General features: G+C 38.5%; 1 protein-coding gene across 4 annotated transcripts in view; it reads left to right on the forward strand.

Moving 5' to 3' along the window:
• Positions 1–15627, forward strand: part of LOC140476882 (intermembrane lipid transfer protein VPS13B-like) — a 957534-nt gene that overhangs the window by 693061 nt on the left and 248846 nt on the right. For all 4 annotated transcript variants that reach the window (XM_072569770.1, XM_072569768.1, XM_072569769.1 and 1 more), the window contains exon 31: positions 11048–11251. In XM_072569770.1, the coding sequence (XP_072425871.1) occupies positions 11048–11251 (204 nt within the window). The remainder of the gene's footprint in view (positions 1–11047; positions 11252–15627) is intronic.

Below are 15627 nucleotides of genomic sequence, written 5' to 3' on the forward strand. Positions count from 1 at the left end.
AATAGTCAAGTCAGTCCAACCCATGCGTGTTGACATGTCTGCTTCGCTTTAGCCTTCTCCTGTATTTCCTTATTTAAATCCAACTGCATTGTCTTTAACTCACTTTTAGTCTGTAGCTGGTCTGTAGATTGCATTTCCATCATTGTACCATACTGTTCATTTCAAACATTCTCCATGAAGGCAAGTTCAACATTGTCACCGTACCTTGGATAAAGGTATTTCTTCTGAATTCCCTAATAGATTTCTTGTTGATCTTCTATCAATGACCTTGAATTTTGCTCTTTTCCTTAAGAATCATGGAACCCCTGCAGTGCAGGAAGAGGCCATTTAGCCCATAGAGACTTCACTGACCCTCCAAAGAGGATCCCCGTAACCCCTGCATGGGTTCTTTTTTTTAAACCATGGCTAACTCACTTAACTTGCACATCTCCGGACATGTTGGGTCAATTTTAGCATAGCCAATTCATGCAACCTGCGCATCTTTGGACTATGGGAGGATATCCGGAGGAAACCCATGCAGACACGGGGAGAAAATGCAAATTCCAAACAGACAATCACCTAAGACTGGAATCAAACCCAGGTTACTGGCACTGTAAGGCAGCCATGCTAACCACTATGAAACATTATTTTAGTGTGTACTATATCTAAACCTTGCAGGCTTTTAAAGACTTCTATTAAATCACTCCTCAACCATCCTTCATCAAAAGGGAGAAGACACACCCTGTCAATCCTTTCTTGATATATTTACCCATGCATGGTATCAGCTGTGTAAATCTTCTCTGCACTTTCTCCAGTGCCTCTATATCCTTTTTATTATATTGTGACCTGAACAACACACAGTACAATACAGTAGATTGTCAAACTAAGATTTTGTACAGATTGAGTATAATTTTTTCTACTTTCAACTCGGCTCTTTGGAAGTAAATGCTAATAATTGCTTTGGCTTATTTTATAGCCTTGCTTACCTATAGTGCAGCTTTTAACAATTAGTTTCTTTGTACTTCAAGTTCCCTTTGTTCCTCTACCTCTCCAAGGCTTACGCTTTCTAAGTAATAAGTGACCATCCTATTCTTTTGTGCAAAATATTCTTTCACTCCCTTAAATTTATCTGTCTTGAAGTTCTTATACAGTTTATTTGGAAATATTTTCTTAAATCGGTCAAATGTTTCTGTCTTCCCTTTTAATGGGGTTGCAAGGGAATCACTCTTTTATTCCATCTTCCTCATGTTCACGCTATCCAAGATTCAGAGACTAGAATGCAGAGCCTTTTCTGTACAATGCCATTATGAAATGTCAGAGTTTAAATAACCTCCACAAAATTTGCTGTTGTTTTTAAAAGTTCAAATTTACTGTTCACTTCTTGGAAATCACTTTATAAGTTAATGTTGTCATAATAATAAAATGATGCATAAGAAATGATAAAATGATGTTGCTGTTTCTGCACTACCTAGAAGTATGGTTAAAGAACAATTAAAATATATAACTGTTTTGTCAAATACTTATGCCTGATAATTGCACTAGACAGAACTAATAAATCTTGTGAATGTTGTTGCTTAGGGTCAAATTTTTAAAACTAACCATTATTTAAACAATTTAGAATAAAGCCACCTTTGTTCAGGCACCAGAGTAAATGGATGATTGCAAGTCTCCTGATCTAGTAAGTTACTGTATAGTACCCAGTGATCAGCTGGTTTCAAATATGCACAAGGTGGAATTAACCATAATTATTCCCCAAAGATTTTGATCTGCGAGCTGTGTCTAAGCTGCAAAACCCATATGTGAGTGTGAAACCCAAGCTATGTGCTTCTCTATAAATAGATCCATCTGTTATATAAATACACCTGTAGAATATTAGATGGGAAATAGAATAATGTTTTAATTTCTTCTTGAGCATTATTAATGACCTTCTTATTTCCTGAGATCAACTCAAGTGGATCCTGTTAACGCTGTAATGTTAATTATTTCTGCAAGGTACGGGTTAAACGTTAATATGTGTACGTGGACAAAGAAGAAAATACTTTATACGTTAAACTGTGCAATACTTAGAAAAGATGCATAGTCAGACTTCTCAAAATAAAATTCACACTTAACATGATCTGCGAAGACATGCTGGTGTTGACATTTTTAGCTTCAAGCTCTAATGTTCCCTTGCTCCTGAAATTCTACAGGTCAAGTTCATCATGAATGATTCAATAAGTCTTCACCAGTATGTGTTTTAATGATAAACTTCTGTCTCTTCAAAGTTGCTTTTGGCCTGAAAGTTTTGAATATGTTTAACATCCAAAAGTATAGCAAATTGAGAGGTAAACATTGGAAATGAATGAAAGGACTTGGGTTTGGACAACATCTTTTGTGACCTCAGGATTTTGTTTTACTCATTCACGGGATGTGGACATTGCTGGCTAGGCCAGCATAGTGCCCAATTGCCCAGAGGGCAGTTAAGAGTCAACCCCATTTCTCTGGGTCTAAAGCCACATGTAGGCCTGACCAGGTAAGGAAGGCAGCTTCCTTCCTTAAAGGACATTAGTGAGCCAGATGGGCTTTTCCAAAGATCAACAATGGATTCATGGTCATCATTAATTCTTAATTCCAGATTTTTAAAAAAATTGATCTGCTGTGGTGGGATTTGACCCACAGGTCTCCAGAACAATACCTGGGTCTGTGGATTAAAAGTCTAGTGAAAATACCACTTGGCTGTTGCCTCCTGCTAAATCACTTTACAATCTATATCCCAAATCACTTTACTGCATCCTGAAACACTTTACTATATTCCAAATCACTTTATAGCCAATGAAGTTAAAGTTAGTTGTTATTGTAAGTAATGTGACAGTCAATTTGTGCACAACAAGCTCCCATGATCAACAATAAATGTCTCCTGTTTCATCGATCCTCTTTCTCCTTAAACTATCTGCTGATCCAGCTCCTCTTCCAGGCATTTATGTTGGCTGACCGTGGCAATAGTTCTGCCTCACCAGGTGCCATCCATTTCATCTTATTGTCGGGCATCTCAAAGAAAGCTGAAGTTCAGTCAAGGTACAAAAAACCAGTCATGAACTCTTCTGGGAGGATGGAATATAGAGCTGCAGTAGAATGCAATGCTAAGGTGAAACCGGGCAAGTCACAAACTAACTTGTCCAATGTTTGTTGCACACATCCTGAACTGTGCTAATTCCAACTTGTCTGCCACTGTATCATTACAAGCCTAAAATGAAAACAAGATATGCTGGAGCCTCTCAACAGGCTCAGCAGAATTTGTAGGGAGAAAATCAAAGATAATGTTTCGAGTCCAATATGACTTTTTCAGAATTACATTCTGGGGTTCTGAAGGAGAGTTGTATCAGACTCAAGCATGAATTTGGTTTCTCTCTTCACAAATGCTGCCAGACCTGCTGGGTTCCTTCTCCATTGTCTGTTTTTTTCAGTTTTTTTCCCAGCATCCTCAATATTTTGTTTTTATTTGATTGCTAAGTCCAAATTGGTCCCTTGTACCTTCACTCAATGAAACCCTAGGCTCAAAATTAATTTTTCTCTGGTTTGAGAGTCATAGAAGTGTACAGCACAGAAAGCGTTGACCAGAAATCCCAAACCTAATATCGTCCCATTTGCCAGCACTTGGCCCATACTCCTCTAAACCCATCCTATTCATATACCCATCCAAATGCCTTTTAAATGCTGTAATTGTACCAGCCTCCACCAGTACCTCTAGTAGCTCGTTCCATACATGTACCACCCTCTGTGTGAAAAAGTTGCCCCTTAGGTCCCTTTTATATCTTTCCCCTCTCGCCCTAAACCTATGTCCTCTAGTTCTAGACTCCCCAACCCCAGGGAAAAGACCTTTTTATATCCTATCCATTATAACATCATGATGTTATAAACCTCTATAAGATCACCCCTCAGCCTTTGACTCTTCAAAGAAAACAGCCCTATCCTATTCAATCTCTCCCTATAGCATCCTTGCAAATCTTTTCTGAACCCTTTCAAGTTTCACGACATCTTTCTGATAGAAAGGAGACCAGAATTACATGCAATATTCCAACAGTGGCCTAACCAATGTCCTGTAGAGCTGCAACATGACCTCCCAACTCCTGTACTCAATACTCTGAACAATAAAGGAAAGCATACCAAACGTCGCCTTCATTATCCTATCTACCTGCGATTCTACTTTCAAAGTATGAAAGTGCACTCCAAGGTCTCTTTGTTCAGCAACACTCCCCAGGTCCTTACTATTAAATATTTAAGTCCTGCTCTTATTTGCTTTTCCAAAATAGAGTCATAGAGGTGTGCAGCACAAAAACAGACCCTTCAGTCCAATTCATCCATGTTGACCAGATATCCCAACCCAGTCTATGAGCACTTGACCCATATCTCACGAAACCCTTCCTATTCATATACCCACCCAGATTCCTTTTAAATGTTGCAATTGTACCCAGCGTCCACCACTTCGTCTGGCAGCTCGTTCCACATACATACCATCCTCTACATGAAAAAGCTTCCCCTTAGGTCTCTTTTATATGTTTCCCCTCTCACTCTAAACCCATGCCTTCTAATTCTGGACTCCCCCACCCAAGAGAAAAGACCTTGTCTCTTTACCCTGTCCATGCCCCTCATGATATTATAAACCTCTATAAGGTCACCCCTCAGCCTTGGTCCTCGCCTATTCAACCTCTCCCTATAGCTCAAATCCTCCAACCCTGGCAACATCCTTGTAAATCTTTTCTGATCCCTTTCAAGTTTCACAATATAATTCCAATAGGAAGAAGACCAGAATTGAACGCAATATTCCAAAGGTGGCGTAACCAATGTCCTGTATGGCAGCAACATGACCTCCCAACTCCTGTACTCAATACTCTGACCAATGAAGGACAGCATGCCAAACGCTTTCTTCACTATCCTATCTACCTGCGACTTCACTTTCAAGGAGCTATGAACCTGCACTCCAAGTTCTCTTTGTTCGGCAACACTCCCTGGGACCTTACCATTAATTGTATAAGTCCTGCTAAGATTTGATTTCCCAAAATGCAGCACCTCACATTTATCTAAATTAAGTTCCCTCTGCCACTCTTCAGCCCATGTGATCAAGATCCCATTGTAATCTGAGCTAACCTCCTTCGCTGTCCGCTATACCTCCAAATTTGGTGTAATCTGCAAACTTACTAACTATACCACTTATGCTCACATGCAAATCATTTATATAAATGACGAAAAGTAGTGGACTCAACAGCGATCCTGTGGCACTCGCTGGTCACAAGCCTCCAGGCTGAAAAACAACCCTCCACCACCACCCTCCGTCCTTTGAGTCAGTTCTGTATCCATATGGCTACTTCTCCCTGTAATCCATGAGATCTAACCTTGCCCAGCAGTCTCCCATGGGGAATTTTGTTGAACGTCTTACTGAAGGCCATATCGATCACATCTACCGCTCTGCCCTCATCAATCCTCTTTGTTACTTCTTCAAAAAACTCAATCAAGTTTGTGAGACATGATTTCCCATGCACAAAGCCATGTTGACTATCCCTAATAAGTCCTTGTCTTTCCAAGTACATGTACATCCTGTCCCTCAGGATTCCCTCCAATACCTTGCCCACCACTGATGTCAGGCACACCAGTCTATAGTTCTCTGGCTTGTCCTTACCACTTTCTTTAAATAGTGGCACCACGTTAGCCAACCTCCAGACTTCTGGTACCTCACCTGTGACTATCGATGATACAAATATCTCAGCAAAATGCCCAGCAATCACTTCCCTCGCTTTCCATAGAGTTCTGATTATGTCTTGGGAATTTATCCACTTGTATGTGTTTCAAGCCATCCAGCACTTCATCATTTGTAATATGGACATTTTTCAAGATGTCACCATCTATTTCCCTACATTCTGTATCTTCCATGTCCTTTTTTACAGTAAACACTGATGCAAAATATGCATTTAGTATCTCCCCCATCTCCTGTGGCTCCATACAAAGGCCACCTTGCTGACCTTTGAGGGGCCCTAGTCTCTCCCTAGTTACCCTTTTGTCCCTAATGTATTTGTAAAAACCCTTTGGATTCTCCTTAACACTATTTGCCAAAGCTATCTCATATCCCCTTTTTCCCCTCCTGATTTCCCTCTTAAGTATACTCCTACTGCCTTTATACTCTTCTAAGGATATACACAATCTATCCTGTCTATACCTGACCAATGCTTCCTTCTTTTTCATAACCAAACTCTCCATATCTTTAATCATCCAGTAGTCCCTACAACCTACCAGCCTTTCCTTTCACCCTAACAGGAATGTACTTTCTCGTTATCTCATTTTTTTTTAGATTAGATTATTTACAGTGTGGAAACAGGCCCTTCGGCCCAACAAGTCCACACCGCCCCGCCGAAGCGCAACTCACCCATACCCCTATATTTACCCCTTACCTAACACTACGGGCAATTTAGCATGGCCAATTCACCTAACCTGCACATCTTTGGACTGAAGCCTTCCCATTTTCCAGCCGTCCCTTTACCTGCGAACTTCTGCCCCCAATCAGCTTTTGAAAGTTCTTGCCTAATACCATCAAAATTGGTCTTTCTCTAATTTAGAACTTCAACTTTTAGATCTGGTCTATCCTTTTCCATCACTATTTTAAAACGAATACAATTTTGGTCACTGGCCCCAAAGTGTTCCCCCATTGACACCTCTGTCACCTGCCCTGCCTTATTTCCAAAGAGTAGGTCACGTTTTGCACCTTCTCTTGAAGTTATATCCGGATACTGAATCAGAAAGTTTTCTTGTACACGCTTAACAAATTCCTCTCCAACTAAACTCTTAGCACTATGGCAGTCCCAGTCTATGTTTGGAAAGTTAGAATTCCCGACCATAACCATCCTATCATTCTTACAGATAACTGAGATCTCCTTACAAATCTGATTCTCAATTTCCCTCTGACTATAGGTGGTCTATAATACAATCCCAATAAGCACCTCGCGTTTATCTAAATTAAACTCCATCTGCCACTCCTCAGCCCATTGGTCCATCTAATCAAGATCCAATTTTACTTTAAGGTAGTCTTCTTTGCTGTCCACTGCATCTCCAATTTTGGTGTCATCTGCAAACTTACTAACTATACCTCCTATGTTCATATCCAAATTATTTATATAAATGACGAAGAGCAGTTGACCGAGCACTGATCCTTGAGGCACCCCACTGGTCACAGGCCTCCAGTCTGAAAAGAAACCCTCCACCATCACCCTGTCTTATACTTTTGAGCCAGTTCTGTATTCAAATGGCTACTTCTCCCTGTATTCCATGAGTCTAATCTTGCTAACCAGTCTCCCATGAGGAGCCTTGTCAAACACCTTCATGAAGTCCATATCGACCCCGTCCACGGTTCTGCCCTCCTTGTTACTTCTTCAAAAAACAATCAAATTCATGAGATATGATTTTCCACACTGACTCCCTAATCAATCCTCGCCTTTCCAAATACATGTAAATCCTATCCAAAGGATTCCCTCGAACAACTTGTCAACCACCAATCTCAGCTCACTGGCCCCTGGGAAAGGTCCTTCCCACCTTTCCTAAATAGTGGCACCCCGTTAGCCAACCTCAGCTCACCTGTCAGGTAGCTTGTAAATTCTTACTGAACTCAACCTGCTGAGTTTTGAACCACATAGTTTTCTGGAAGTTCCTTCGTGCATTTCTGACTTTACCTTTGTGCTTTTGAAGCCTCATTAAAATACAATTGTTTGACTACCCCTCTAAAACTCATCCTTTATGGTTCAGCTCCTGTTTTCCATATGCTTGTCTGTAAAGCACCATAGGAGGCTTTTTCCCTTTTGCATTGAAGTCATTGCATAAGCCCAAGTTTTCACCACAGTTGCATGGTTTACTCATGTGGCAAACTCTCATGAGTGAAACTGTAAGCTCATGCAAGCCTGCATTTCAGTGGGGGATACCAGTCATCTTGTGCTGCTGAAGAGAGAAGGGTGAAGGGAAAAGCTTGTTACATGCCCATAAGGTAGAATAGCATAATTTACTGAACAGTCTTTGGAGCTGCCCTGCAGAGAATTCTCCAAGAGAGATTGGAGGGTTATTGTCCCGTGAAGATCAACAACAATTTGTATTTATATTTTGTCTGTCTTAAAATATGGTCCACCCAGTCAGCAATCAGTTACCAAGAGATCCTCCACTTCGTTTGTGTGAGGGAAAACTATCAGGAAACTCAAGATAGCAGAGCATTTCACCAGCATCTTTAATGTTATGAATATTCCCAAGGCCATTATCAAAAATTCCAACACTGATCCACATAAGGTGTTAGGACAAAAAAGCAAACATTCAGACCGGCTTGAAACAAAAGTAATACCTCAATGGCAAGAATGATGGAAAGATTTAGGAAGAGAATTCCAGTACTAAAGACCTAGGCAGCTGAATAAATGGCCGTCATTGGTAGAGTGAATAAAATTAGGAATGCACTGAATGTAAGAATTGGCAAAGCAGGGAGTTATTGGAATTTGGAATTGTGTTGAACAAGGCCTTGGAAGAATTTTCAAAATAGGATGAACAGCTTAAAATTAAGACATTAAAATGTATTTTAGCATAATAGCATGACAGTAGTCTGTTTGCAAGTGCTGAAAGAGTCAATGCTATCCTAATTATATATTAAACCTTGCCACAAAAAAGGAATATATTTCCTGCTCTTCAGAATGTTGGCAAGTTTCATTCTCCTGATACTTTGTCTAATGTTGCTGTAATTCCAGGTTAGGTTTTGGGCAGAGTAGCTGATGGCTACCCACACAATACCTTGGCATTTAATTGAATGTACTTTTCGCATACGCTGTTTGTATGTGCAGAAACAACTTTCATCCTTTTACACAAAATGTTTCTGCACACCAGGGTAAAACTAGATGTTTTGCTTTTAGAGTTAGAATTAGAAGTGTGGAAACAGATCCTTCGACCTAACAAGTCCATGCCAACTCTCTGAAGAGTAGCCCACCCAGACCCATTACCCCTGAATGATGCACCTAATCTACACATGCCTGAACACGATGGGCAATTTAGTGTGGCCAATTCACCTAACCTGCACATCTTTAGACTGTGGGAGGAAACTGGTGCACCCAGAGGAAACCCACACAGAAATGCTAGTTAACTTTTGCAGTTTACCAAATCAAAACCCAATGTGCAAAACCCAATGGGAGAATGTGCAAACTCCACACAGACAGTCACCTGAGGCTGGAATCGAACCTGGGTCCCTGGCGCTGTGAGGCAGCAGTGCTAACCACTGAGCCACCATACTGCATTAAGTTCTGATGGAATAGTGCAATGAGTTGTGCCTACTGTTCAAATGAGTATGTTAGCCCAGGTCCTGAAAAGACTTTAATGATGATTTCATTTGGGAACCTTATTCTTAGGCTTGTTAACTGCCAACAATTTGTTTGATGTAACTCCTTTTATAAAATATAAGGTATTCAAAGTTATTTTACTAGAGACTTTTTATGGCTTATTTTTATTTGTTTGAAGTGGGAGAGGGAGGTATTAATGGTTAAGCACTTGACATGTGATAAAATAATGAGTTTCTTTATAGTTAACTGATAGAAAGGTTAAAATTTTACATTCTAAATCTGCTTTTACGAACCTTTCTTTGATATCTTTTCTTTAATTTCTTCTCCTTTGGACCTCAGCATCACCCACTGTTTGAAGAGGAAATAAACTTAACACAATATTTTTAAATAATGTCAACCAATATTTTTTTTTGTTTTGCTTTTTTTTATCATATTCTGTAATTTCTTTGGGGTTTTGTTGACCTATAAAGGATTCACACATGATAGTACACAAATTGTGAGTCTTTCTTGCCCACCAGCTTCACCCTGCATGGTGAATACATGCATGGTGCAAGATCTATCCATAGCCCTATAATGATTTATTTTTATTGAATGACACTTGCCTCCCTCATCCTGCCTAGCTCCACTTGTCATCTTGATTCCTCATGAAGCATCTTTACAACCCCAATACAATCTCTAGGTTTCAATCTCTACTTTTATCTGCCAATCTGTGGGCAGCTCCCCAAAACCTTCATCCAGATGATTGATAAAAGGGGTGAAAACCAAGAATCCTGAAGCCAATGCCTGCAGGACTTTCAAACATTAGTATGTAGTTTACTCCCAAAGCTACTCCCATTATTTCTGCTGACAAAAAGGAAAATAATTCCTTAAACAAATAGTCTGCCTGATTATCTGTGAATATACAAACTCATTAAATAGCATTAATCCAGGTTATTCTCACTGTAATAGTTTTGCATATAATTACAATGCAGCAGTGTTATTGCAATAGATATTTTGAATCCATTCCCCATGTGTCTATATGAGATATACTCAGAAATTGGGTTTTGATTTGGTAAACTGCAAAAGTTAACTAGCATTTCAACAATGAAAGAGAAATTCCAAAGATGTTTTATTTGCTTTGTATTGATGGAAGGTTTGGATGCAATTGCAAATTAATCATCAAAACAACCAGTTAAAATATCACAACAAATGGTTGATCAGCTTACTTAGATTAATCTTTTTTTAACTAAATTTCTTGAATCTATTGAAAATGAAGTTGATTTATAAAGCAATGTAGTTGCCTAACTGACACACATCAATTCTTCTGTTTACCATTTCCTAATGTTGAAACATACCGTAACCTTGTTGGAGAATAAATTACATTATCCTTGTAATGGGATGATCTAAGGAAATAATTGAGGCATTCTTAGTTGCTAAATTGTTAAGCACATTTTGAAACATTTATGGATTTGTATTTTATAAACAAAATGTTTTTCATGCATGTTGTGAATTGGAACCAATGGTCCTGTTAAACTTCAAATCATAATGGATTAAAATGCATGAAATAAAGCTGTCTAAATAGAGTGCACATCTTAAAAGATATTTTTTCGATGATATTTATGTTCATTAACTGATCACATCAAATTAATCTAGGTAATTAGTATGGTTTGTATTTATGAATATAGAATATAAAAGAGTACTTCTTTCATTTAAGCACTACAAGGGCGATTGAACAAATGTGTAACACTCACTTCTTTGTGCCCTGGCAGGAGAGCTCTGAATTTGGGAATACTAAGAGACCCTGGATCAGAAGTTGAAGACAGACAATACCAAATCGACCTACAGTCCATAACTATTGGGACTGCAGTGTGGGATCAGCTGAAACCTGAGAAGGACATTGGTAAAGGGCACCTTTGCACAGAGGGTGAAAGGAATTACCAGAACCCAGCCCTTGAATGGAACATGTCCAGCAGGTAAGCTGGTTCATTTTTCGAATCAACTCATTTGGAGATATTTTTACACATCTCTGGAGCAGTGGGACTTAAACTCGGGCTTCCTGGCTCAGATTTAGGAACACTGCCACTACATCAAACGATCCCTCAAATTCCATTTCTTACTTTGTTTTAAATCTACTTGTTTGACTCTGGTATGATACAACTGTAGGACAGGTGGGACATGAACCTGGACCTTCTCTCTCAGAGGTAGGGAAACTGCCACTGCACTATGAAAGCCATTGGCAGTACTTACTACTTCATGCAATTCTGGAGGCAAATGTGACAACAGTCAGCAACCTGCCATGCAGCATTTGTTTCACTACTAGGAAGATCACCTTGGTGTGATAATGTGGATATTTCACGGTTTTATACAGTTTTTGCCAAAGCACAGAGGTAGGCCATTTCATCTGTATCAGCTCTTTCAAAGAATAATTTATTTAGTTCCATTCTTATCCATTTTCTGCAATTCATTTTAATTGTATTTAAGTGAACGCAATTTAAAATATGTGTTCATTTATCTTTAAATAAGCAAATTAATTGGGATGTTTACAAGTAAGGAATTTTTATTTGCCTCAGGACAACCTTTCACCATTTTTATCTAATCCACTTCTAAGAGAAAATGGTCAGCATTATTTAAACAAATGCAACTCTGAAAAATCAAAATAAAACCAGGGTATGCAAAGCAAGCGCAATATAGTTTTGTCTATGTCTGAAAACATATGGCTGTTCATATTTAAGATGTTGTTTGTCATACCTGATTTTCCATCGAACTATTTAACAGTTCAATATTAATTACGTTATCTTGAGTGAGTAGCCATACAATGGATACCAAGACATCTGCTTCTTTAAATAACAAAAGGTTGCATTTTCACCATCGTTAGTAGTGTAAGAAGTCATTTATATGCTCGATAGTTAAAATTCATGTTTAAAACTCAGGTTTCAAATATATTAAATTGCAATAGTAGAGAAGAAAATATAATTCATTTTGTAATGTGTTAAATTTGAATTGCTCATGCCTTTAATCTGATGGTACTTAACAAAGCACCTGAAAATACATGCAACAAAAGATTGTAGTGCAGTACGATTCACAAATTCTGCATGGAAGATAAATACCCACATAAAACAGATTCAAACTTTTTTTGTAAATATAAATAAACACTTTCTACTTCAGTGTTTACAGTAATACAATTCACTGGTTGAGGTTAAAGCTGTATAGTTGGTGTCTGCTCTTCATAGTGTTTCATAGATGAAGTGAATCCTTCTGGCCCCAAATATTTATGTATTTATTTTAGAGTCAGTATATTATCGTGACAAAATAGGAAGCTGTTTGACCCATTTTACCTGTTCTCGTTCTCTGAAACAACGTTTATTTAGTTTCATTCCCCTGCTTTCTCTGTAGCCCTATACATTCATTTCTTTTAAAATATACATCAATTCTCTTTTGATAATTGCTAGAGTATCCATTTTCACCATGCTCTCAATCAGTGCATTCCAGATCATATCAACTTGTTGCAGTAAGAAAACCTTTCCACATCTCTCCCCCTCAGTTCACTTAAATGTGTGTGAACCTTTGGTAATTATTCCTCCTGCTGTGGAAATAAATGCTCCCTATCTACCTTAGTCTTATTAAAATTCCTCAAAATTCTGAGCACCTCTTTTAAATCTGATTTGAATTCCCAAAATTCTAAAATCTCAACAAAGTAAGAAGCTGACACATTTTTCTTTCTTTGAATTCCATACAGGCTTTGTAGAGTCATTTAATTGTAAATGAAGTGTTTGCAACTCTTCATGGTCATCTTTCACAAGATTGTATCACCGAATTTGGGAATTATTAACCCCTATTTGGGGATCAACATGAGTGACTCTTCCACTCACACACAGTCACCTGTGACCTGAACTTTAATGTTTCCTTGACACAGACTGCAAATACTAGAAGCTCTATTACTCTCATTGTTTTAAATTGCAGCAGATGTGATCATTAAAGTTACATTCTACGGTGAATTATGTATATTTACTTTTATTGCACTCAACTTTTTCTGTTAGTCTGGGGCAAGTCCAGGAATGAACCAGAAAATACAGTGTGTATACTTGGAGAAAGGTCTTTTAAGCCTATTTTCAGTTCAGTACTCATCAGTATCACTTACAAAATGCCGTCAAATTTAAGTTTATCCACAACTGTTATTTAAGAGTAAACTGTAAGCTTTCTAGAACTGTTTATAATCCAGAATCTATGTTTGAAGAAACAAACCACAGGTGGTCTTGTCTGAAGGACAGATGATCAAACAGCAGGGTTAGAAGGTGCCTTCCACTCATCACCCACTGTTTAACTTTTAGAAGAGATTAGAAGATGGATTCCACTGCTGGTTCAATAATGTCTACATAGGGGATATATTACCAGATGAAACAAATGCCAAATTATTTTCATTGGAGTTAATAATTGGAAAATGCAAGAGTGACAGTCATAGCTTGTAAACCAGTCAGTTCACCGAAAAAGCCTGAAAGTTTACATTGTTCCTACTAAATGCATTCTGTCCAAGACAACATCGGCATAGATGATAGCTGTGATTTATATTTAAGGGTGGTATTAGTATTAATATAAATACAGAATTTCTGATGTGTTTGTAGCAAACTAGTCAAAATCTAGTCTTATTGCGTTCACACAATTTCTTATTCCTCCATTTTAAGTCTATGAGACCATAAGATCTAGGAACAGAATTTGACCATTTGGACTATTTAACATTTGGCCCATCAAGTCTGCTATGTCATTCAATCATGGCTGATGTTTTCTCAGTCCCATTCTCCTGCCTTCTCCCCATAACCTTTGATGTCCTTACCAATCAAGAACCCGTCTATCTCTCTCAATGACTTGGCCGCCTCAGCCCTCTGCAGCAGTGAGTTCCACAGATTCACCACCCTCTCCTTTTGTATTTCAGTTCTAGTGTTGTCCCTTCACTCTGAGGCTGTGTCCTTTGGTCCTCTAACTCTCACATTAATGGAAACATCTTCTCCACATACACTGTAACCACGCCTCTCAGTTTCAATCAGGTACAGACCCACGTTCCTCACATGACAAGCCCTTCATCCCCATTTTTGTAAACCTCCTTTGGAACCCCTTCAATGCCAGCACATCCTTCCTCAGATACAGAGCCCAAAACTGCTCACAATATTCCAAATGTGGTCTGACCTTCTTGAAATGAATGCTAACTTTACATTTACCTTCCTAACTGCAAACTGAACCTGCATATTAATCCAAGAGAATCCTGAACTAGGACTCTTCAGATTTCTGAAGCCTTTCCCTATTTAGGAAATAGTCGGCGCCTCTACTCTTCCAAACAAATTGCATCACTTCATCTAGCACTTTAAAACATTGCATTGCATCTACTGCTTCTTTTCCTAGTCTGCCTAAGTCTTTCTGCAGCCTTCCTCTTTCCTCAGAACTACCTGCCCCTCTACCTACACTATTTTTGCAGTTCTGGAAACATATCTGCTCTAATATCAAAACCTAGTGTTAGGACCATCATAGGAATATTATGGTGAGCAACTATTTTTGAAATAATACTAATGACCTTTAAGATTTATTGATATTAACCCTTTCGCTTACAAATGGAAGTCCTCTTTATTTTTAAGGCAATGGCATGTTTGAATAAACTGAATTTAAGTAATTCCTGATTTAATGTAATTCAAATGACAATATTGCCTTAAATTGTTGTAATTAATCCCAAATGACGTCTGTAAGAGTTTACTGCCATTTCAAATGAAATGCATTTTGAACCACATCACTTGCTGAGCAAATATTATTCTGGTGGTATTGCAAGTCTAAAAGCTGCTTTCTGAACTGCTGAGGGATTAAATTTGGATGCAAGTTGGTACATTATTCAAATAAAATTAATATATTGACATAGTTGGGATCACTGGCTGTGAAATGGCAAATTGTTGATTTTCTTTTAGCTCTTTTAATTGCTTTTATTGTTTGCTGGACTCAGAAAGAGAGAGTTAGAAAGCAGACTGGAAACAGCTGACTGAGAAAGGGCAAAAAGTTGAGACAGCATATGAAATGATGCTGAGTCAGATTCCAAGCATTGTTCAGCACCCATTGGCTATCTTGTTGAGATACTTCTGTATGAAAGGCCACTTCTTATTCTGTACTTGCGAAATGTTCTGTGCTATTAAGAATATTTCTATTCACCATCTGGATTGTATGGCATTCAACAGTTTTGGATTTGACCAAGAGAAGATAGAGTCATGCAATCACAGTGATGTACAGCATGGAAACAGGCCTTTCAGTCCAACTTGTCCATGCCGACCAGATATCCCAACCCAATCTAGTCCTACCTGTCAGCACCTGCTCCAAATCC

Source organism: Chiloscyllium punctatum, chromosome 5, assembly GCF_047496795.1.
Source record: "Chiloscyllium punctatum isolate Juve2018m chromosome 5, sChiPun1.3, whole genome shotgun sequence".
NCBI classification, from domain to species: domain Eukaryota; kingdom Metazoa; phylum Chordata; class Chondrichthyes; order Orectolobiformes; family Hemiscylliidae; genus Chiloscyllium; species Chiloscyllium punctatum.